Source organism: Halichondria panicea, chromosome 15 (assembly GCF_963675165.1).
Source record: "Halichondria panicea chromosome 15, odHalPani1.1, whole genome shotgun sequence".
In the NCBI taxonomy this organism is placed as follows: domain Eukaryota; kingdom Metazoa; phylum Porifera; class Demospongiae; order Suberitida; family Halichondriidae; genus Halichondria; species Halichondria panicea.
The window spans coordinates 5762636-5785549 of record NC_087391.1 but is presented as its reverse complement, the minus strand read 5'-3'; the positions used below and the strand labels follow the sequence as shown (position 1 = coordinate 5785549).

Here is a 22914-nt window from a genome sequence, read left to right as displayed (position 1 = left end):
CAACCAGCCCCTCCCACTATGGCTAAAGCAAAACAAATGGAGTGTATCAGCAAGATTAGTTGCTTCTTGATCTTGTTGCTGGTTACCTTTGGAGTAGCTAGGGTGGCAACCAAGCCTAACATCATACTCCTCTTTGCAGATGATGTGAGTTGAACATTGAAAAAACTGTCCTCTCTATTGATGGTTTGTTTCCATTCCCTTCATGCAGCTTGGCTATGGAGACCTGTCTGTGTATGGCCACCCCACCTCCAGCACCCCTAACCTGGACAAGATGGCCTCCCAAGGACTCCTCTTCACTCAGTTCTACTCAGCCAGTCCACTGTGTAGTCCATCACGAGCTGCTCTGTTGACGGGCCGCTACCAAACACGCAGTGGAGTGTACCCTGCAGTGTTTGCATCTGGAAGTGTGGGAGGTATTTTTGTAATGTATTCAGCAGAACACAGCTTCACTGTCATGCAGGTCTTCCACTGAATGAGACCACCATAGCTGAGGGATTAAAGGATGAGGGATATACCACAAGCATCGTTGGAAAGTGGCATCTAGGAGTAGGCAAGGACAATGAGTACCTACCAACAAGACAGGGCTTCGACTCTTATCTGGTACGCATTTTCGATGTGTACTGGTGTTTAATTAATTATTACAGGGGATACCATACTCACAAGACATGTGTCCATGTGTACACAAAGTGTGTTTCTATCCCAATGTTCCCTGCATTGACAAAGCCTGTGAAAATGGTTGGTATACATTTTCAACTGTCAACATTGTAAATGACTTTCTGTATAGGGAATGTTCCTTGTCCACTCTTCCAAAACGAGAACATTGTACAGCAGCCAGCCGACTTTCTCGAGCTTATGCAAAACTACTTGAAAGGAGCTGAATCGTTTATTAAAACTTCTGCTGGTGAGTGATTACTTCTACACACAGATATCATTTTCTATTTCCTCCAGATAAGAAGACTCCATTCTTTTTGTATTTGGCCTTCCAACACATGCATGCTCCTCAGTTTGCTGGCAAGATGTTCACTAACTCGAGCATAAGAGGACAATTTGGTGATGCTCTCAATGAAATGGACTGGGCAGTAGGCCAAATATTCCAGTACATAGAGGAGGCTGGAGTCAAGGACAATACGTTCGTTTTCTTCACTGCTGACAACGGGTGAGTAAGTATACGTACCTCCTAGAGCATCTATTATCATATTGCAGACCATCTTTGGCGAGGGAGATTTATGGAGGGAATGCTGGTCCCCTGAGATGTGGGAAATATTCGACCTGGGAGGGCGGTCACAGAGAGCCTGCCATCGCTTGGTGGCCAGGCAAGATTAAACCAGGGAGAACAATGGAGGTATTATTGCACTGTTCCTATGTACGTAGTTGAGCATTTTTCAACAGCCATAACTTGAACCGTTGATCCGCAATGTAAAATATATAAAAAGAGATCTTATAAATGATCTGTTCAAATAAAAGTTTGTTGGAAACATTATTTTTGTTTTTCGCCCTTGGACCATTGTATTGGGCCGAAATTATCATGATGGTAAGTTTTTCATTGAAAGCACGGAACTCAAATTATGGCGATTGAAAGCGTTCCCGAGCTATGATTAACGGGAGGAGAGGGTTTACAAGTTTCCCTAACCTCCTGCTTGTATACAGGTAGCTGCTACAGTGGATGTGTTCCCTACTCTAATGAACATAGTGGGAGGAAAGATACCTGCAAATGTGACAATGGATGGAGTGGACATGGCCCCAATCCTCTTCAATGATGGCAAGGTATGATTCACTAGCTTGCTTGGGTACGTATATAGATTAAGATCTCGCTCATTTCTTACAGAGCAACAGAGACTTCTTTATTTTTTATCCTGGTGATCCAAACAAGACTCTCGGTATATTTGCAATACGTTGGAAGGAATACAAAGCTCATTATTATTCCCACGGGTAATCATATCTGTACCTAGCCACATGCAATACTTGACTGACCCTGTGCATGCAGTGGACTATGCACGACTACTCACCCTGATGTTGTGTGTCGGAGTAATTACACACTTCATGCCTACGACCCTCCTCTTCTTTATAACCTTCACAATGACCCGGGTGAGATCTACGAACTGAATGTCAAAGAGTACAGCGACGTCATGAAGCAAATTGAAACAGTGAGTTATCTATAGTGTAACCCTTGTGCTAGCATTATGGTAGGAATCTTCCCACACTACTCATGTATAATTATATGCAGTTGAAAAAGTCCTTTGAGGCTGACATGGTGTGGGGAGAAAGTCAGATGGGCCGAGGGCAGAGCCCAGAGCTGGAGCCATGTGCAAGGCCTGGCTGCACTCCCTTCCCTTCATGCTGTACAACTAGTTCTTTCCTACAACAAGACATGAGCCTAGCTCTAATCTAATCACTCTAGCTGTAGACAGATCTAGTAGCTAGATAGGCATACTTTTGTTAATGTTGTTGAGTAGTAGCTTAGAAATATGTTGAGTAGTAGCTTAGAAATAGCATATAATTTTTTTATAAGGTGTCTCTCCTAACTCATGCATATAAGGGTGTCTCTCCTAACTCACCATCAAGACTCCGCCTCGATCCCAGGCCGAGTTTTCGCTTTTATAACGGTTAGGCTCATCTGTGTGTCAAGGTAATGTGTTTTAGACACACAGGAATGTGCGCGTTTAAGACAGCCCCGCCCAGCTATGTAATTCGTGTTCATTATTATAATGGGTAAAGATGGTTAAAGAAGACAATTGAATAACTAGTTATATCTTGTGTTAGTGTCACTAATGATCTTTACCCACCCAGAAATGAATTTAGACATGAATGCAAGACACAATTAGTGTTTTTAGAGTCTTGAGTCTTGAAGGAATAATTTTCCTGTGGAAAGAATATAAAGTAGTAGGTAAAACAAAACTGTTGTCTTACCTAATCGTATGTGTAGCGAAAGTCTTAGCCGTACCATGGATTATAAGCCCATGGTCCAAGGCCGAAAAATGACAAATTAGGGCTGCGACGAAATTTTGGATTGAAACACATCATTTGAAAAGAATTTTTCTAAGCTTTCAGAAAATCCTAAAATTGATCAAACTCAAGTTATGACTGTTGAACGACACTCCCTCCCCCTCCGTTTAATCAATGATACATGTAAGGTGACCAATTGGAACTGTTTGGGTACCTTGGAATAGACACGTGTGGGACAAGGACACAGTTTCCTGAATCCTAACATTTTTGACATTGGATCAACTGTACTCAAGTTATGGCTGTTGAAAGACACCCCCTCCCCCTCCGTTCAATGATTTTGTCTTTCAGCTGCCATAACTTGAATTCTGTGGATCGAAAGTCAACATTTCTTTGTTTTTTTTTTTGTTTTTTTGTTTTTTTTGGTTTTCTGAAAGCTTAGAAAGAGATCTTTCAAATGGAACGATCAAAATTGATATTTGAGAGATAAAAGTATTTTCTAATTAATTTTAGCCGTACCATGGATTATAGCCCATGGTCTGAAGCCGAAAAATGACAAATTAGGGCCACAACGAAATTTTGGATTGAAACACATCATTTGAAAGGAATTTTTCTAAGCTTTCAGAAAATCCTAACATTTTTGACATTGGATCAACTGTACTCAAGTTATGGCTCTTGAAAGACACCCCCCCCCCTCCGTTTAATCAATGATTTTGGGAATCTTTCAGCTGCCATAACTTGAATTCTGTGGATCGAAAGTCAACATTTTTATGGTTTTCTGAAAGCTTAGAAAGAGATCTTTCAAATGGTACGATCAAAATTGATATTCGAGAGATAAAAGTATTTTCTAATTTAGGCGTACCATGGATTATAGCCCATGGTCCGAAGCCGAAAAATGACAAATTAGGGCCGCGACGAAATTTTGGATTGAAACACATCATTTGAAAGGAATTTTTCTAAGCTTTCAGAAAATCCTAACATTTTTGACATTGGATCAACTGTACTCAAGTTATGGCTGTTGAAAGACACCCCCTCCCCCTCCGTTTTATGGAATCTTTCAGCTGCCATAACTTGAATTCTGTGGATCGAAAGTCAACATTTTTATGGTTTTCTGAAAGCTTAGAAAGAGATCTTTCAAATGAAACGATCAAAATTGATATTCGAGAGATAAAAATATTTTCTAATTTAGCCGTACCATGGATTATATATAGCCCATGGTCCGAAGCCGAAAAATGACAAATTAGGGCTGCGACGAAATTTTGGATTGAAACACATCATTTGAAAGGAATTTTTCTAAGCTTTCAGTAACATTTTTGACATTGGATTCAAGTTATAGCAGCTGAAAGAGTCCCCGAACCATTGATTAAATTGGGGGGGGGGGGGTAGTCATCAAGGAGTACATTGTGGTCTAGTTGTAACTATAGAGACATGCTTACTATCCACAGCCTCTTAATATAAATGGGTGAGTAGTGACTTATGCTCATTCCTGAGGGCCTCCATATCTCTAGGGGTTCAGTGACGAGGTTGTCTCTAGCATCCTAACATTAACCATCTATGCGAGGGAGGCATGGTTTGACAAAAACAGCCCCGCCCAGATTATGTACCATCAATAATAGGTAAAGATGGTTAACGAGACAAACTAATAACTAGTTATATCGTGTGTTAGGTTAATGATCTTTACCCACCCCAAAATGATTATTGCACATTACAAACTGAAATCGATATAATTTATACAATTTAGACATGAATGCAGACACAAAATAACAATAACATTAGTGTTTTTAGAGTTTTCCGAGTCGTCCGAGTCTTATAATTCTCCTGTAGAAAGAAAAAAATTATTAAAAATAGGCAAAACAAAACTTTTGTCTTACCTAATCGTATGTGTCTACTAATGAACTGTGTCAGAGCATGTCCATTATAAGAGTGTCCCCATTAGTTGAGGAGAGCATCACCTGTGGATTAGTGTGTGCTGTGTGTGACGCTTTCCAAGCCACCCAGGAGGTACGTCACAGAGCTCGTTTCTTTATAGTGTAATCGGTAAGAGAACAGCAGGTATTCAGTTTGCAAACATGCACAAAGGGGCCAACCATGCACACTAGAACACATGCAACTAACTACAAAAAAAACTGAACACCTGCTGAGACGCTTGCCCCTGCCACTTGCTGCTAGCTAGCTAGTTGTGATCACGTGAAAAGGCGTGTATTACCACTACCACTAATACCACTACCACTAATGCCTCTACCACTAATGCTGTCCTATCACTAATGCTGTCTTAATATTTATTTAAAGTGCTAGCTAGATTAGTTTGTTTCACGTGAAAAAGCCATGTACGAAACTATTTAAATTGTGTTTAAAATTTGTTATAGAGTTTAGGTCTACATTAGAGTGGCGTCTTTATTATACTTTTTACAGTAACAATTTTAATAATTATTAATGACAAACACATACACACAGGAGGCCACCAATTTGAAACCACGCACACGCACGCAACGAGAGATCACACTCACACACATGTCACACACAACAACAATTGAAAGTTACACACGCACACAGGAGGCCACCAATTTGAACCACACACTCACACACATGTCACACACAACAATAATTGAAAGATACACACGCACACAAGAGGCCACCAATTTGAAACCACACACACGCACGCAACAAGAGGTCACACTCACACGCATGTCACACACAACAACAATTGAAAGTTACACATGCACACAAGAGGCCACCAATTTGAAACCACACACACGCACGCAACAAGAGGTCACACTCACACACACATGTCACACATAACAACAATTGAAAGTTACACACGCACACAGGAGGCCACCAATTTGAACCACACACTCACACACATGTCACACACAACAATAATTGAAAGATACACACGCACACAAGAGGCCACCAATTTGAAACCACACACACGCACGCAACAAGAGGTCACACTCACACGCATGTCACACACAACAACAATTGAAAGTTACACATGCACACAAGAGGCCACCAATTTGAAACCACACACACGCACGCAACAAGAGGTCACACTCACACACACATGTCACACATAACAACAATTGAAAGTTACACACGCACACAGGAGGCCACCAATTTGAAACCACACACACGCACACAACAAGAGGTCATACTCACACACATGTCACACACAACAACAATTGAAAGTTACACACGCACACAAGAGGCCACCAATTTGAAACCACACACACGCACGCAACAAGAGGTCACACTCACACACATGTCACACATAAACAATTGAAAGTTACACACGCACACAGGAGGCCACCAATTTGAAACCACACACACGCACGCAACGAGAGGCCACCAATTTAGTAACACATGTAAAACACATAGAGCACAAACACTCTTGCACACACGCACACACAGGCGGTAACAGGCACGCACAATAGTACATAATTATACAGCATAAATTGCCACAGTAAAAAGCATTTTCGTTAGAGCGGAGAGAAACTTAGGTTAGCTTTAAATAGGCTTTAGTTTAGAGTTTTGGGCGCTAAGATTAGAGTGGCGCTTTTAACTGACAACTTACTTCCAAAGTCGGTAGAGCCACACCTGCAGAAGTACCTGAAATCTGCATAAATTAGATGGATTAACAAGTACAAAATGTTACACAAAACAACAACCACTCTTCCAGACACAGCAGCAAGCAGGAACAAGCAGGAACAAGCTTGAACACTCTGTAAAAAAGAATTGACATGATCAACCATTACAAAACACTTTAGGCTAGGAGAAATACAACAGATGAAACCACACAACAGTGTGGCAAAAAAAACCACACAACATGACAAGTGTGGCAAAAAAACCACACAACAAGTGTGGCAAAAAACCACACAACAAGTGTGGCAAAAAACCACACAACAAGTGTGGCAAAAAACCACACAGCAAGTGTGGTAAAAAACCACACAACAAGAACAAACCAACAGCACGAAGACAAAAACAAACAAACAACTCGACAAATCGACCGTTACCGAAAACCCTGTACGCGCAAACGCACCCAGTAAACCAGTTTACAAATAGACATGAACAATACAATAAACTAAACACCAAGCACTTAACTTTGTCAGATGTCACCAGCTGGAGAGCCCACCATCAGAGTCTAGTCAGCCCCTGAGTATATACAGTACAAGACAACGTTTAGCAACAGCTGTTGTGACACATGTAGACTAGCTAGCAACAAGGGACAGAAGATAGTAGATAGCGTAGCTAGCTAAGTAGCTAGGGACAGCATGCTGTGACAGGAGAACACCGTAGAACACAAGTACACTCACTCTTGAAGGACGGTTGATGAATGAGGATTCACTGATAAATTTCCAACTTTTATAGGGAACAGGGCACAAGAAGACGCATGCGCGCATTTTAGGCGCGGCAGACTTTACTGCACATGCGCAGAGAATGTTGTCTTACATGTGGTAGGGGTCGATTTACAAGTTGTGCTAATTAGGCTGCATTCATGCATGACAATGATTATAATTATAAGTACACAATTGTAAGAGTTGAATGATCATAAAACAATCTGCTGAGCTACACAATATGACAGCTAGCCTACTGTGGGAAGGTTCAATAGTCCTGATGCGTGAACGCTATAGCCCAGTGGAGGGTGGGCTGCTTGTATGGTGAGGTTTCTCAATACCTCGGGATGTGCTTGAATACTGTATCTCTCATCATCATCGTTAGTCAGATAGAGTAGCTCTAGTGAGAGATCCGCCCACACACTAGCCACGCCCACTGGGTTTAGCTGCCCAATGTGCATCACTTGCTCTTGTAGCGTGAGAACTCGAGCGGTGTACACATTCTGTAGGGAGGGACGGGAATAAGATAGAGAGCACACACACACACGCACTGAGTACTATAATGTTATAGGAATGGACACAATCACACTACCTACATGTACATACTGTGATGGACTAATGAGAAAAAAATCTGATTTTAAGTATGTACAGATGTAATGGAATGTACAGATATAATGGAATGTACATATCTATATTTATAGACTCTATTTTTAGACTGTGGATCTCAGATAAGTCTGAGTCACATGTGTTTTTTTGTCAGTTCTCTCAATTTATTGATTTTATTAAAATGATCATGAGAGTTCTCAACCGATAGACACTTAAAATATAGGCTGTTGCTAGTCTAGCCTATCAGTCTATCACATTTGGTGGCAGCGGTTTTGGAAGCAAGAAGCTCCAGTGAAACTACGAGATCGAGACTATATGACTGAACAAAGCCGGTGGACAGCAAGCACCTTGAGATCTGGAAAGATTTACAAGCAAGCAAATAAACTAGAAGATATGACATCAGGAGATGATCATACCGAAAGGCCAGACCCAATGGCAGAGATGCTACAATTGTTGATGGAAGACCGCAGAAGGCACGATGAAGAAGTTGCGGAGGAGAGAAGGCAGCGTGCCGAGGAACAAATCCGTGATAAAGAACGAAGGCTGTACGAAGACGAACGGCGAGAAATTGAGAGTCAAAGACAGATGGAACTGTTTCAAAGACTGCTCACAGGAATACACAAACAAGGAGAATCTGCAGAACGGCGGGCAGAGAAAGATAGAGAGGTAAAGCTGACCAAGCTAGCAGAAACCGACGATATAGAGGCATACCTTACAACTTTTGAAAGGATGATGACCTCATATGAAATTCCAGCTGACCGATGGGTGTACAAGCTAGCACCGCACCTGACTGGACAGGCGCAGAAAGCCTATGCTGCAATGCCTACAGACGAAGCAATCGACTACGAAACAGTGAAAAAAACGATTTTGATACGATACGATATCACGAAAGAAAGTTATCGACATCGATTCCGAACCGCAACACGAAAAACGGGCGAGAGCAGTCGAGAACTGGCTACTCGACTCAATGACCTGGCGAGCAAATGGCTGCAGGAATGTAAAACCGTAGACGAAGTTCGAGATTTAATTGTAATGGAACAAGTGATCGATATGTTACCGTTGGAGGTACGGATTTTTGTCAAAGAAAGACAACCCGGCACGAGCGCTGAAGCAGCAAAACTTGCTGACGACTATTGGCAAGCGAGGAAACCATCACTCGGAAGACGAATGGGACCACAAGCTGGTCTAAAATTTTGCCATACATGTGGGAAGCAAGGACATCTGTCGAAAGACTGTAGAAACAAAACACCGGGGAAACCCGACTGGAAACCCCAAAACAGTGGAGTCAAGAAAGACCTCAAAGACCTCAAAGACATAGAATGTTTTAATTGCCACAAGAAAGGCCACTACTCCTCGAACTGTCCCGAGCGAGCAGGAGCACTGTTCTGTACAGAGAGGCGAATAGATTACCAAGGACAATCGAATACAAAGAAAACAGAAGTCCAAGCCAAACCTAGTGTCGTAAAAACTGGCTCAGTTGAAGGAAAGAAAGTGGATAATATCCTATTAGACACAGGATGCTCAAGAACTCTCATTCGAAAGGACCTAGTTCCTCAGCATAAGCTACTACACGGAGAAGTAGTTGCAATTCGTTGTGCACACGGAGATACAGTACTGTACCCCCTAGCAGAAGTCGATTTGGAGGTGGAGGGATACCTAATTCATGTGGAAGCAGCCATCTCGGATACACTCCCTATGCCCGTACTCCTGGGCACAGATGTACCCGAACTCACGGCGATACTTAGAGGTGATCCAACCACGAAGAAAGTGGTGCCTCAGCAGGCATTGGCCGTGGTGACGAGAGCAAGTGCCATAAAGCAGCGAGAAGAAGAGGAAATGACTGCCCAAAAAGAAAAAGAGTCGGGCGCCCATTCAAAAACACTTGGAGTTGAGATGCAATTGCCAGTCAAGGAAACTGTAGACAGCGAGAGTGAGTCAGAAGTACAAAACTTGGAAATTATTGACAACGAGAACTTAAGTGACGTGCCCTTTCAAGATTTGGAGGATGAACTGTTTATCCCAAGTCGAAACAGAGAGACGCTCACAAGAAAGGAGAAACGCCAACAGCGAGCAAAACATTTCGAAAAATGCAAAAATATGCAGTCGGAATTGCACCCATTGGACATTTCACTTTCTAAATTCAAAGAATTGCAGCAAAAGGATGATACCTTAAAACAGTGTGTCGAGGCAGCTGAAGGCAGCCCATCAACAGCAGGGGTAGGGTTCTATCAAAATGATGGCCTACTCTATCGCAGGTGGATACCCCCCAAACAAGGGGCGGACGGAGTGGAAGTGGAGCAACTGGTACTCCCAAGGCATTGCCGAGAAGAAGTACTGAAATTGGCCCACAGCGTACCTTTAGCAGGCCACATGGGCAAAGAGAAGACTGCAAGGAGAATTCTGCAACGATTTTACTGGCCTACCTTATATCAAGATGTAGCCAAGTACTGCAAAGGATGTCTCACATGCCAAAAATCTACACAAAGCAGAACCAAACGAGCACCGCTCATCCCACTCCCAACTATTCAGGAGCCCTTCAAGAGAATAGCGATGGACATTGTTGGTCCACTCCCAAGAAGCAATTCGGGCAAACGCTATATTCTGGTTATATGTGATTACGCGACCCGATACCCTGAGGCTATACCACTCAAAAGCATCGATGCCCCACACATAGCCGAACAGCTGATGACACTGTTCTCACGAGTTGGAATACCAGAGGAAATACTGACTGACCAAGGAAGTAATTTTACTTCAACACTTCTAACGGAGATTTATCGGATGCTCCATGTACACCCCATTCGTACCACACCATACCATCCCCAAACTGATGGCCTAGTAGAAAGATTTAATCAAACTTTGAAAAGAATGCTCAGAAAGGCAACAAAGGATGAAGGAAAAGACTGGGACAAAGTAATCCCATATTTACTATTTGCATATCGTGAAGTACCACAATCGTCCACAGGCTTTTCTCCATTCGAGCTACTGTATGGCCGAAGTGTTCGCGGACCACTCGATATCGTCCGAGAAGCTTGGCAGACTGACAAATGCGATAGTGTGAGCATAATCTCCTACATCATGAAGATGCGAGATCGACTCGAACGAGCGACACAAGTGGTAAAAGTGAATCTGGATATAGCAAAACAGATTCAAAAGACGTGGTATGACCAAAATTCCCGACAAAGAGAATTCCACCAAGGGGATCAAGTATTAGTACTATTGCCAACATCTAGCAACAAGTTGCTCGCCCAATGGCAAGGACCGTATGAAGTGGTCAAACCAATTGGCAAGGTGGACTACCTGATCCACATGTACGATCGACGGAAAAAAAGAAGAATATTTCACGTTAACATGTTGAAACAGTGGTATGTACCCACCAATACTGGCTATATAGCAGAAGAAATTGAAGCTGATTATGTGGATGAAGATATACCTACGTGGACAGACGATAACAGTACCCAAATACCGATTGACAAGCGGGTTGACACCCCTCAGAGAGCCCAATTGCAGAGTCTACTGGACAAATACCAAGATGTATTCAAAAACCAACCAGGACGCACTTCGTTAACGGAACACAGAATAATCACTGGAGATGCTCGTCCCATTCGTTTACCACCTTACAGGATACCACATGCTCACAGAGATGCAGTCAGAGAAGAAATTGGCGAGATGCTCGAGCAAGGTATCATAGAACCATCCTCAAGTGCTTATGGTTCCCCAATTGTGTTGGTGACCAAAAAAGACAAATCGCTAAGAATTTGTGTGGACTATCGGAAACTCAATTGTCAATCACAAGCCGATGCCTATCCCATGCCCAGGATAGATGATCTAATTGACGGACTTGGACGGTCACACTATATCTCAACTCTGGACCTCACTAAAGGTTACTGGCAAGTACCTGTCGCTGTTGAAGATCGACCCAAAACGGCTTTTGTCACACCGTTTGGTTTGTTTCAATTCAAGGTGATGCCATTTGGACTACAAGGTGCCCCAGCGACTTTCCAAAGATTGATGGATCGTGTGATAGCTGGTCTCAGTGATTTCACAGCAACTTATCTTGATGATGTGATAATATTCAGCGAAACGTGGGAGAAGCACCTGGAACACGTTCGAACTACTCTCCAACGACTCAGGAAAGCAGGATTAACAGTCAAAGCAAAGAAGTCACAGTTTGGAGCAAAGTACTGTACGTACCTCGGACATATAGTAGGTGGTGGAGTGGTCCAGCCAGGCTCAACAAAAGTACAAGCAGTACGAGAATTCCCAGTACCAGTTACTAAGAAGCAGGTCCGAACCTTTCTGGGACTATCGGGTTACTACAGGCGTTTTATCCCTCAGTATGCCGATATAGCCTCACCTTTGACCGATTTGACAAGGAAGGCTGCACCCAGCGACGTTATCTGGACTGACACTTGTGAGCAAGCTTTCCAAAAGCTAAAGACTCTGTTGTCAACCTCACCGATCCTTGCAAGCCCAGATTTTACTCAACAGTTTATTTTGCAAACAGATGCTTCGGACAGGGGAATTGGCGCAGTACTCAGCCAGCTAGATGGAACTGGAATGGATCGCCCAGTGGCATACTATAGCAAGAAACTCTTACCTCGTGAAGAACGGTACTCAGTGATCGAAAAAGAATGCCTGGCAATTAAAGCAGGAGTAGCCGCATTCCAAGTGTACTTACTTGGCCGACCATTTACAATACAAACCGATCATCGCGCTCTCATGTGGTTGAATCAGCTGAAAGATAAGAACTCAAGACTCACACGATGGAGCTTGTCTCTACAGCCCTACAGATTTGAAGTAGTGCATCGAAAGGGAGTCGACAACAGTAATGCAGATGCACTGTCTCGTGCGCCAAACCCTATTTGACGCTGGAGAACGGTGGAGGAATGTGATGGACTAATGAGAAAAAAATCTGATTTTAAGTATGTACAGATGTAATGGAATGTACAGATATAATGGAATGTACATATCTATATTTATAGACTCTATTTTTAGACTGTGGATCTCAGATAAGTCTGAGTCACATGTGTTTTTTTGTCAGTTCTCTCAATTTATTGATTTTATTAAAATGATCATGAGAGTTCTCAACCGATAGACACTTAAAATATAGGCTGTTGCTAGTCTAGCCTATCAGTCTATCACACATACATACACAAGTGCACAGCTAGTACACACGCAAGTGTCTCACATTCTCTTGATCTCTGTCTATGGAGAACAGACGAGGTACTTGTGTCAACACAGCCTCTTCCCAACCCCCCTCCGTCTGGGGGGCTATAAAACAATCACTATCAAATTCCCCCAGAGCCTCTGCTAGCTCAGAGTGTGACTCCACCTCCCCGAGGCTGGCCTCATCATACAGCAGCTTCACTGCATACCTGAGCAACAGCACGGAAGCTTGTGTACACTGCTACATGTATAATGCAGCACACACATAATTATCACGTGTATCTATGCACTTACCGATAAGCCTTAAGCACGAGAGAGGAAAGGTCAGAGTCCGTCGTGAGCCAGGAGAGGTGTAGGGAGTAGGGGAATTCCCTCATGAAGCCCTGGTACACATCAAATGACGTGGTATCTCGTTTCCTACCAGACATACTCGACACTGAGGGCACGTCCACCAGACTATAACACACCATCACAACCGTCATGAACTGGCTCTCTTCAGAAGAACTAAGCACATGCCCATCATTCAAGCTCTTAACATAGTTATACCATCCAGTGGGAAACTCCCTCAGTAGTTGGTTAACATACACAGTGGATAATGGCACAGAACTCCAGCCTTGTGGGATCACAGTAGTGTCGGGAAGTGGTTGCACTTTAGCAGTCCGCTGATCTCGGCTAGTTGGAACAGTGGTTGATCGTGATACAGGTAGGGAAGGTATCACAACATGCGAGGGTGACACAAAGATATCCTCCATCTTGCGTTGAGTGGTGGTACAATCCTCTGGTATGAGTGATGATGGGGAGCTTAGTGGTATCATCCTCGTCATGGAGGGGGGGACAGCATCAAGACTGGACACAGACTCAGCCCAGGAATCGTTATCATCATACACTGCTGGAGGGGGTTGCTTATCAGGTACATGTGATGGGGTGGTTAGTTCAGCTGGTAGTTCAGCTGGTGGGGTGGTGGTCCTAGTGGGTGTACAGCGCTGGTAGTGGCAGTGCAGTACCCAGGTGAGGGATCGCAGCAAGTTAGTCGAGAATTTCTTCAACGATGAACTTTGATCGATAATTCCAGTCAAAACATTTTTAGCATCAGAGTAGGTCTTAATGACAGCAGAGTCTCTCGGCTGCAAGGTGTTGAGGTATTGAGTGTTGAATGAAAACTTGCAATATCCAATAGTTGACGGGTCGTACAAAGTTTCAAATATTTCGTCAATCCTCGAGGCCTCAGCGGTGTGGCAGGAGGTCTCCTGGAGCTCCAATCCTTTGAGTGTGAGGGTCCGGTATCCATATCCAGTCTCTAGAATGGAACAGAAAATAGTTCTATCTTGAAACCGAACCAGTACTTGACTTCCTGGCTGACTGCTAACAGCTCCAGAGGACATACTTCTATGTATTGCCATGGCAACCTCGTCAGTACACTGTTGATAATAAACACTGTCCTCACACTTTGTGTATTCTTGTCCATAGTTGAATAGAGCCGGCCAGAATCGCTTGGGTCTTGGGAAGGATATTGAGAACAGAGGCAGAGTGAAGAGAGGTAGTAACGGTGCTGAGAGAATAGAGCTGAGTAGTATCACAGTCAGCACAAGGGGGGAGAGGGGGAGTGTCCCTGCCATTATCAGCACAGTGAGGTATTTATACGTTCGTTGTTTCTTGTCCGCAATGAAAGAGATGAAGAGTGTTACTGCAAACGATAGTTTGTGTAGGAAGTCCTTGAGTATGGACAAGGCTTCTCCCAACACTAAAGCTTGTGTGGATGGTCCCATGGAGAGAGAGTTGTCAAGATGAGGTACGATGAAATGAAGCAATGCTATCAGTGAGAGGTCGCGATGAGCAACAGCCGTGTTCTGCCACACCTAGAGCGAGAGGGGGTACGTGAAGTACAAGACTAGTATCACTGTGAGACTTACCAGTCTGAGCAGTCTTGATGTTGCAATCCAGGCCCAGACAGAGGACCCTAGTGAGAGCTCTGAGGCCACTCCTACCCCAGCATAGGCCACCAGCAGCAAGGGAACCACTGCATGCATGTACACAAGGTCAATCTCAGATCATAGGCAATCATATCTCACTCACGGTAATGTAATGCAATGGCTCTTGGGGCAGCAAAACATCGTAATAGCCTTCGCTTAGTCTTGAACTTTGCAGCATTGTCGCAGGTCCACGGGTGAAGAGGGTTCCTCACTAACCCACATATGTAGACACTCTGCAGACTATCACTTGCTCTCAACAACAGATACACAGACAGCAGCAAACCACCGACAATGTTCCCTGTACCTATAGTGTCTATAACAGTAGACGTGAAGTATACAATGACTAGAGCAACTCCTAGTAAGAGTCCAGCCCTCAGACACGAGATAAACCAGTAGAGTGTGGATAGTTTGAGCATCTTTAACCTGTGACAATCAATACCAACCAAAGACACAAATAGTTTAGACGAGGTCCATTTCAGACGCTTAGTGGGACAGACAGCACAGAGTAGCAGGTACAGAGTGTGAGGGAGGTTGTGGCTGAGTGTGAACCCAAACGCAGTGGAGAGCAGGACAGAGTGTGTTGTAGTGGGCAGGACACCAACAATCACCACGGCAACCGTAGAGAGGGAAAACTGAACCAGCAACCTGTAACAGAGTGATAATCAAGTTACAGTACGCTAGCATTACCACACACAGTTAGTTGGTTCAGACACTCTTTCAGTCACCATAACTTGAGTTCCGTGGGTCCAATTTCAACGATTTTCTGATTTTCTGAATGCTTAGAAGGAGACCTTTCAAATGGTACCAACAACGTTCGTATTTGAGAGATGACAGAATTTACCAATTTCAGCCCAATACCATGGATTATAGCCCATGGTCCAAAGGCGAAAAATGCCAAATTAGGGCCCCAAATAAATTTTGGATTTGAACACATCATTTGAAAGGTCTCTTTCTAAGCTTTCAGAAAATCATAACATTTTTTAAATTGGATCATCTGAACTAAAGTTATGGCTGTTGAAAGATGTCAACGTACCTTAGATCAGTTGCGACTGGCGACCCTCCCAGTAATCTTGTGTGGGCTTGCTCGAGGCCCCATGACACTAGTGCCTCGAGGGGAGGTAGCACTCCTACAGTCCAGGCCAGGGGAAGCACACACAGCAGGGAATATAGGACAATGAGGTACACTGCTGGGGGCGTGATCAAAGCTCTGTGGAGTTTGTGGGGGGTGGTTTACTTAGAGTATAGAATCAATACAAACCTCAGTGCGATATAAATGGCTGTTAATGAGATGACGTAGAGTGGCCTGGTAATGAACCTGAGCTCCAGTGGGTCCGTGGCTCTGTACACAGCTACCTCAGTAGGGGCCCTAGTACACAGGGAGTACAGAGTTACACAGCCAGTGATCCAGCCTAGTAGGAACACCACCACCACTCCAGCCACTGGCAGACTCTCTAAGAGGAGGGAGGGTAGGAGAGGGTAGCACACAGCATAGGAGAGGACACCAGTCACGAGGGGGCTGAGGGTGAGAGAGGGGAGACGTTTGACACTGAATATGAAGTCCACTGAAGTTCGATCCAACAACGAGTCAAATTGGATAGCATCGTCTTGTTCATCCCCGTACTGTGAGCTAGTGAAGAGTCCCCCTGTGCGTGTACACATGTAGCTATCATTGTAGCAACACAGTATATATCTCTCACCTTTACTGTGTCTCCACACACCCACACACAGCTCCAGTGTCAGTGAGAACAGGGCCATTACTATAGCATACACCAGCGCAATGTAGTACTGATTCCACAGCCTCAGCGCGTCCACCACAACGAAGGGCACACTCAGTAACACAGGTGAGATCCAGAGAGATACCTGTATCACATGCAAGAGCCATGGCGCTCGCCGTATGTTGAGGCCTCCAGTCATCAGTGCTAGCAGCCGTCTTCTCAGCAGACCATACTTGTACTGGTTGAGCAGGGGGACGGGGCCAATCGCATCAGCCATAGCTAGCTAGCTAGGGAACAAACTAACACTATCATTAGCACATCCACGTGTGTTATGATGGGCATTAATAAGGATATTATTTGTTTACATCTCACTACAAGTCGTTACCATGGATACAAATTGGATCCCATGTGATTATAATTAAAAGCCTGCTCAGCATTATTTTCTTTGATAAACACAAGCCACAAGCGTAAGCCTTCTTGATGACTGGATAAAGTGTGTGGAGAGAAGAATCCAGATGTAAAGTGTGAGTCAAGTATCCATTAAACTATGTGCTTGTACACAAGTATATACTGTGTGTATCAGTGTGTCATCCTACTTATATGCGTATCTATGGTATCATGCATTTATTGACGTGATTATTCTCGTCACAGACATCATGTGTGACAGTCGAGAGTTTTGTCGCTCATCTCGTGACTCCACTATTGGGATTAATTTTGATGCCCTCGGAGATGTGGAACATTTCGATCATTTGTCTGGTGACCTTTACGACCTCTACAAGTCTGGGGAGTATACTGACGTCACCTTCATAGTATCAGGAGTGCAATTCCATGCTCATAAGATCATTCTAGCTGCCAGATGTGCTTACTTCAAGGTCCTCCTGTATGGCCGCATGAAGGAGGCTAGCTTAGGCCCCGAGGCTGAGATACCATTCAATGACACCACCCCTGAAGCATTTGCAGCACTGCTGGAATATGTCTACTCAGGGAAACTGGGTTTGGCCGATCTTTCAGAAGAAGTATGTTGAGTACCGCCGCTCATCGTGCGTGTTATATTCAGTTGTAGATACACATTTTGTAATTAAAGTCTATAGCCTCGTCCAAATTCAGCCGTTTTGGTAGCTATTTTGACTGCCCATAGCATTAGGATTGTGCATTTTAACAATTAAAAGAGGCTGTGTTTAGATCATTGATTGCTTTCTGGTAGAAATGCTCTCTTTTTGACTTAGACTTGAAAGTTAGTGGCCTGTGTCTGTTACACTGTACATGTGTGTGTGCGTGTGTTGTCACTGTAGGTGGTGCTTCATCTACTAGGACTTGCCAACAAGTACGACTTCAACACTCTACAACAGACAGTGACAGCGTACCTCAAGGCCACCTTATCTGTGTCCAATGTATGCATCATCTTTAACGTGGCTAGCTTCTATCAACTGAAGGATCTTAGTGCTGCTTGTGCCGCCTTCATCGACATGCATGCCCCAGAGGTCATGAAGTCAGATGGGTTCATTCTACTCTCACAATCTGCACTCTGCGAACTATTGGAACGAGATTCTTTCTATGCACAAGAATTAGATATCTACCACGGGCTACTCAAGTGGCTGGATCATCAGAAGGAGAATAATGTGGAGGCTAGAGACTTGCTCAAGCTGATACGACTACAGCTCATCCCTATGCCTAGTCTGCTCCAAGAGGTGCGGCCATCAGGGCACTTCAGACCAGATGATATCCTTGATGCTATCTGTGTAGCAGAGAAAGGCCCGGGAACTGAGCTCCAACAGAGAGGAATGCTGAGTAAGCAGTTTGTTGCTATACATGTAGGAATTAACTTGTAATCAATGATTATCAACCATGTGTCTTATATTTGCCCCCCTCGCTTTAATACAGTTCCTGATGAGAATGTGGCGACTCCTCATCGCAATGCCTGCACTATTGAGGGAGCTGTGAGAGATGCTCTACTGAATGGTGACACAGAGAACTACACTGGTGATAATGGCTACACCATTCACTCCATCACTAAAGACAACAGCAAGGGCATCACTGTCCAGTTCAACCAACCCTATCTGGTCAACTGCATCAGAATGCTCTTATGGGATAAGGACAACAGGTTAACCCCACCACCTGTACATGTGCTGTAGATCTGCTCTCTTGTCTAGAATCACTGTACCTATTATACATGACTATACAGTAGTTGCTGGCAGCACACAGACTGTACAGTAGTTGCTGGCAGCACACAGACTGTACAGTAGTTGCTGGCAGCACACAGACTGTACAGTAGTTGCTGGCAGTACACAGACTGTACAGTAGTTGCTGGCAGTACACAGACTGTACAGTAGTTGCTGGCAGCACACAGACTGTACAGTAGTTGCTGGCAGCACACAGACTGTACAGTAGTTGCTGGCAGCACACAGACTGTACAGTAGTTGCTGGCAGTACACAGACTGTACAGTAGTTGCTGGCAGCACACAGACTGTACAGTAGTTGCTGGCAGCACACAGACTGTACAGTAGTTGCTGGCAGTACACAGACTGTACAGTAGTTGCTGGCAGCACACAGACTGTACAGTAGTTGCTGGCAGCACACAGACTGTACAGTAGTTGCTGGCAGTACACAGACTGTACAGTAGTTGCTGGCAGTACACAGACTGTACAGTAGTTGCTGGCAGTACACAGACTGTACAGTAGTTGCTGGCAGTACACAGACTGTACAGTAGTTGCTGGCAGTACACAGACTGTACAGTAGTTGCTGGCAGCACACAGACTGTACAGTAGTTGCTGGCAGTACACAGACTACCATCTTACCCTCCTTACAGATCTTACTCATATTTCATTCAAGTATCTCTGGACTGTTACCACTGGGTCACTGTGGTGGACAGGAGTGACTACCTGTGTCGCTCATGGCAAGAGTTGCCCTTTCCCACTCGAGTGGTTCAATATGTACGAGTGGTGGGAGTGCACAACACTATGAACAAGAGCTTCCATCTTGTCTCCTTTGCCTGCCTCCACTCCTCCAAACCATTCCAACTCTCACCTAAAAACCTCATCAGTAAGCCAAAGCGATTGGTGTGTGTGTCAGTAAGCCAATTAAATGCTATCCCTATATAATACGTTACTACCCTAAGGTTTTTCTTCCATGTACTTGTATTCAAGTTGTCCTATTTCCTGTGCTTAGTACCCACTGAGAATGTGGCGTCCATCAGTGCCAGTGCCACAGTGCTGGAGGGTGTGAGCAGGTCACGCAATGCTCTCCTGAATGGGAACACTAGAGACTATGACTGGGACTCTGGCTACACCTGTCATCAGCTGGGGTCAGGGTGCATCATGATACAACTAGCACAACCTTACCTCATATCGTCCATGAGGTGAGTGCAATACTCTATAGAGCTGTGTGTGTGTGTGCTTGTGTGCCCCTACAGGCAATACTCTATAGAGCCGTGTGTGTGTGTGCTTGTGTGCCCCTACAGGCAATACTCTATAGAGCCGTGTGTGTGTGTGCTTGTGTGCCCCTACAGGCAATACTCTATAGAGCCGTGTGTGTGTGTGTGTGCTTGTGTGCCCCTACAGGCAATACTCTATAGAGCCGTGTGTGTGTGTGTGCTTGTGTGCCCCTACAGGCAATACTCTATAGAGCCGTGTGTGTGTGTGTGCTTGTGTGCCCCTACAGGCAATACTCTATAGAGCCGTGTGTGTGTGTGTGCTTGTGTGCCCCTACAGGCAATACTCTATAGAGCCGTGTGTGTGTGTGTGTGCTTGTGTGCCCCTACAGGCAATACTCTATAGAGCCGTGTGTGTATGTGCTTGTGTGCCCCTACAGGCAATACTCTATAGAGCCGTGTGTGTGTGTGTGCTTATGTGCCCCTACAGGCAATACTCTATAGAGCCGTGTGTGTGTGTGTGCTTATGTGCCCCTACAGGCAATACTCTATAGAGCCGTGTGTGTATGTGCTTGTGTGCCCCTACAGGCTGCTTTTGTGGGACTGTGATGATCGGACCTACAGCTACTACATTGAGGTGTCTAATGATCAGAAATCCTGGACTAAAGTGGTGGACAAGTCGAGTGAACCGTGTCGAGCTTTTGAGCTCATTCTGTTTGAAGCCCAAGTCATCACTTTCATTAAGCTAGTGGGCACACACAACACGGCCAATGAGGTGAGGCACACACACACACACACACACACACACACACACACACACACACACACACACACACACACTGTGTTAGTTGCTTTATTATGTGTGGTGTGTGTATTGTATAGGTGTTTCATGTGGTTCACTTTGAGTGTCCAGCCAGCACTCTTTCCCCTGTCAAGTCAAGCACATGTTGATACACCTGTCAAGTCAAGCACATGATAAACTGATCACTTTGCCTGCCAACAATGTTTGTCTCACTACACACATTTTTTGATTTCTGCAATCACTGCCTTGCTAGTGTATAAGTACGTGTACGTGTTTATAATTTTATGAGACTGAAATTCTGTGAAGAGTGTGGTCACCCTCCTGGGCAGTCTCTATACAAAGGGATTGTCCTCGAGGTCAAGCCGTGTACTGTTCACTTTTTCAGCTTATTGTAAAAATCGACCCCTACCACATGTAAGACAACATTCTCTGCGCATGTGCAGTAAAAGACTGCCGGCGCCTAAAATGCGCGCATGTGTCTTCTGTGTGCCCTGTTCCCTATAAAAGTTGGAAATTTATCAGTGAATCCTCATTCTTCAAACGTCCTTCAAGAGTGAGTATACTTGTGTTCTACCGTGTTCTCCTGTCACAGCATGCTGTCCCTAGCTACTTAGCTAGCTACGCTATCTACTATCTTCTGTCCCTTGTTGCTAGCTAGTCTACATGTGTCACAACAGCTGTTGCTAAACGTTGTCTTGTACTGTATATACTCAGGGGCTGACTAGACTCTGATGGTGGGCTCTCCAGCTGGTGACATCTGACAAAGTTAAGTGCTTGGTGTTTAGTTTATTGTATTGTTCATGTCTATTTGTAAACTGATTTACTGGTTGCGTTTGCGCGTACAGGGTTTTCGGTAACGGTCGATTTGTCGAGTTGTTTGTTTGTTTTTGTCTTCGTGCTGTTGGTTTGTTCTTGTTGTGTGGTTTTTTGCCACACTTGTTGTGTGGTTTTTTGCCACACTTGTTGTGTGGTTTTTTGCCACTGTTGTGTGATTTTTTACCACACTTGTTGTGTGGTTTTTTGCCACACTTGTTGTGTGTTTTTTTGCCACACTGTTGTGTGGTTTCATCTGTTGTATTTCTCCTAGCCTAAAGTGTTTTGTAATGGTTGATCATGTCAATTCTTTTTTACAGGGTGTTCCTGCTTGTTCCTGCTTGTTCCTGCTTGCTGCTGTGTCTTGAGGAGTGGTTGTTGTTTTGTGTAACATTTTGTGTACTTGTTAATCCATCTAATTTATGCAGATTTCAGGTACTTCTGCAGGTGTGGCTCTACCGACTCTGGAAGTAAGTTGTCAGTTAAAAGCGCCACTCTAATCTTAGCGCCCAAAACTCTAAACTAAAGCCTATTTAAAGCTAACCTAAGTTTATCTCCGCTCTAACGAAAATGCTTTTTACTGTGGCAATTTATGATGTACTATTGTGCGTGCCTGTTACCGCCTGTGTGTGCGTGTCTGTTACCGCCTGTGTGTGTGTGTCTGTTACCGCCTGTGTGTGTGTGTGTGCATGAGTATTTGTGCTCTATGTTGTTTTTTTGCATGTGTTACTAAGTTGGTGGCCTCTTGTGTGTGTGTAACTTTCAATTGTTGTTGTGTGTGACATGTGTGTGAATGTGACCTCTTGTTGCATGCATGTGCGTGGTTTCAAATTGGTGGCCTCTTGTGTGTGTGTATCTTTCAATTGTTGTCGTGTGACATGTGTGTGAGTGTGACCTCTCGTTGCGTGCGTGTGCGTGGTTTCAAATTGGTGGCCTCTTGTGTGTGTGTGTGTATCTTTCAATTGTTGTCGTGTGACATGTGTGTGAGTGTGACCTCTCGTTGCGTGCGTGTGCGTGGTTTCAAATTGGTGGCCTCTTGTGTGTGTGTGTGTGTATGTCTTTCAATTGTTGTCGTGTGACATGTGTGTGAGTGTGACCTCTCGTTGCGTGCGTGTGCGTGGTTTCAAATTGGTGTCCTCTTGTGTGTGTGTGTGTGTGTGTGTATCTTTCAATTGTTGTCGTGTGACATGTGTGTGAGTGTGAC

The 22914-nt window shown here is 44.3% G+C and overlaps 4 protein-coding genes across 4 annotated transcripts; 3 read left to right on the top strand and 1 right to left on the bottom strand.

The window, feature by feature from the left end:
• Position 1: 1 nt before the first annotated feature.
• LOC135349349 (arylsulfatase A-like) lies at positions 2-2526 on the top strand. The gene is made up of 11 exons (XM_064547875.1): positions 2-144; positions 209-413; positions 461-600; positions 645-735; positions 785-901; positions 949-1156; positions 1204-1342; positions 1648-1764; positions 1826-1929; positions 1985-2144; positions 2225-2526. The coding sequence occupies exons 1-11, from the start codon at positions 19-21 to the stop codon at positions 2387-2389; spliced, it is 1572 nt and encodes a 523-aa protein (XP_064403945.1). The 5' UTR covers positions 2-18; the 3' UTR covers positions 2390-2526.
• A 4854-nt stretch (positions 2527-7380) lies between these two features.
• On the bottom strand, positions 7381-17096 carry LOC135349330 (pecanex-like protein 4). The gene is made up of 8 exons (XM_064547856.1): positions 16711-17096; positions 16272-16656; positions 16047-16220; positions 15117-15658; positions 14954-15060; positions 13338-14899; positions 13066-13252; positions 7381-7774 (listed from the first exon to the last, which is right to left on the bottom strand). The coding sequence occupies exons 1-8, from the start codon at positions 17003-17005 to the stop codon at positions 7520-7522; spliced, it is 3507 nt and encodes a 1168-aa protein (XP_064403926.1). The 5' UTR covers positions 17006-17096; the 3' UTR covers positions 7381-7519.
• LOC135349328 (uncharacterized) lies at positions 7874-12949 on the top strand. The gene has a single exon (XM_064547854.1). The coding sequence runs from the start codon at positions 8193-8195 to the stop codon at positions 12741-12743; it is 4551 nt and encodes a 1516-aa protein (XP_064403924.1). The 5' UTR covers positions 7874-8192; the 3' UTR covers positions 12744-12949.
• LOC135349331 (BTB/POZ domain-containing protein 9-like) lies at positions 17095-21310 on the top strand. The gene is made up of 8 exons (XM_064547857.1): positions 17095-17252; positions 17380-17744; positions 18021-18516; positions 18610-18829; positions 19535-19767; positions 19894-20083; positions 20684-20870; positions 20978-21310. The coding sequence occupies exons 2-8, from the start codon at positions 17385-17387 to the stop codon at positions 21044-21046; spliced, it is 1755 nt and encodes a 584-aa protein (XP_064403927.1). The 5' UTR covers positions 17095-17252; positions 17380-17384; the 3' UTR covers positions 21047-21310.
• Positions 21311-22914: the final 1604 nt, after the last annotated feature.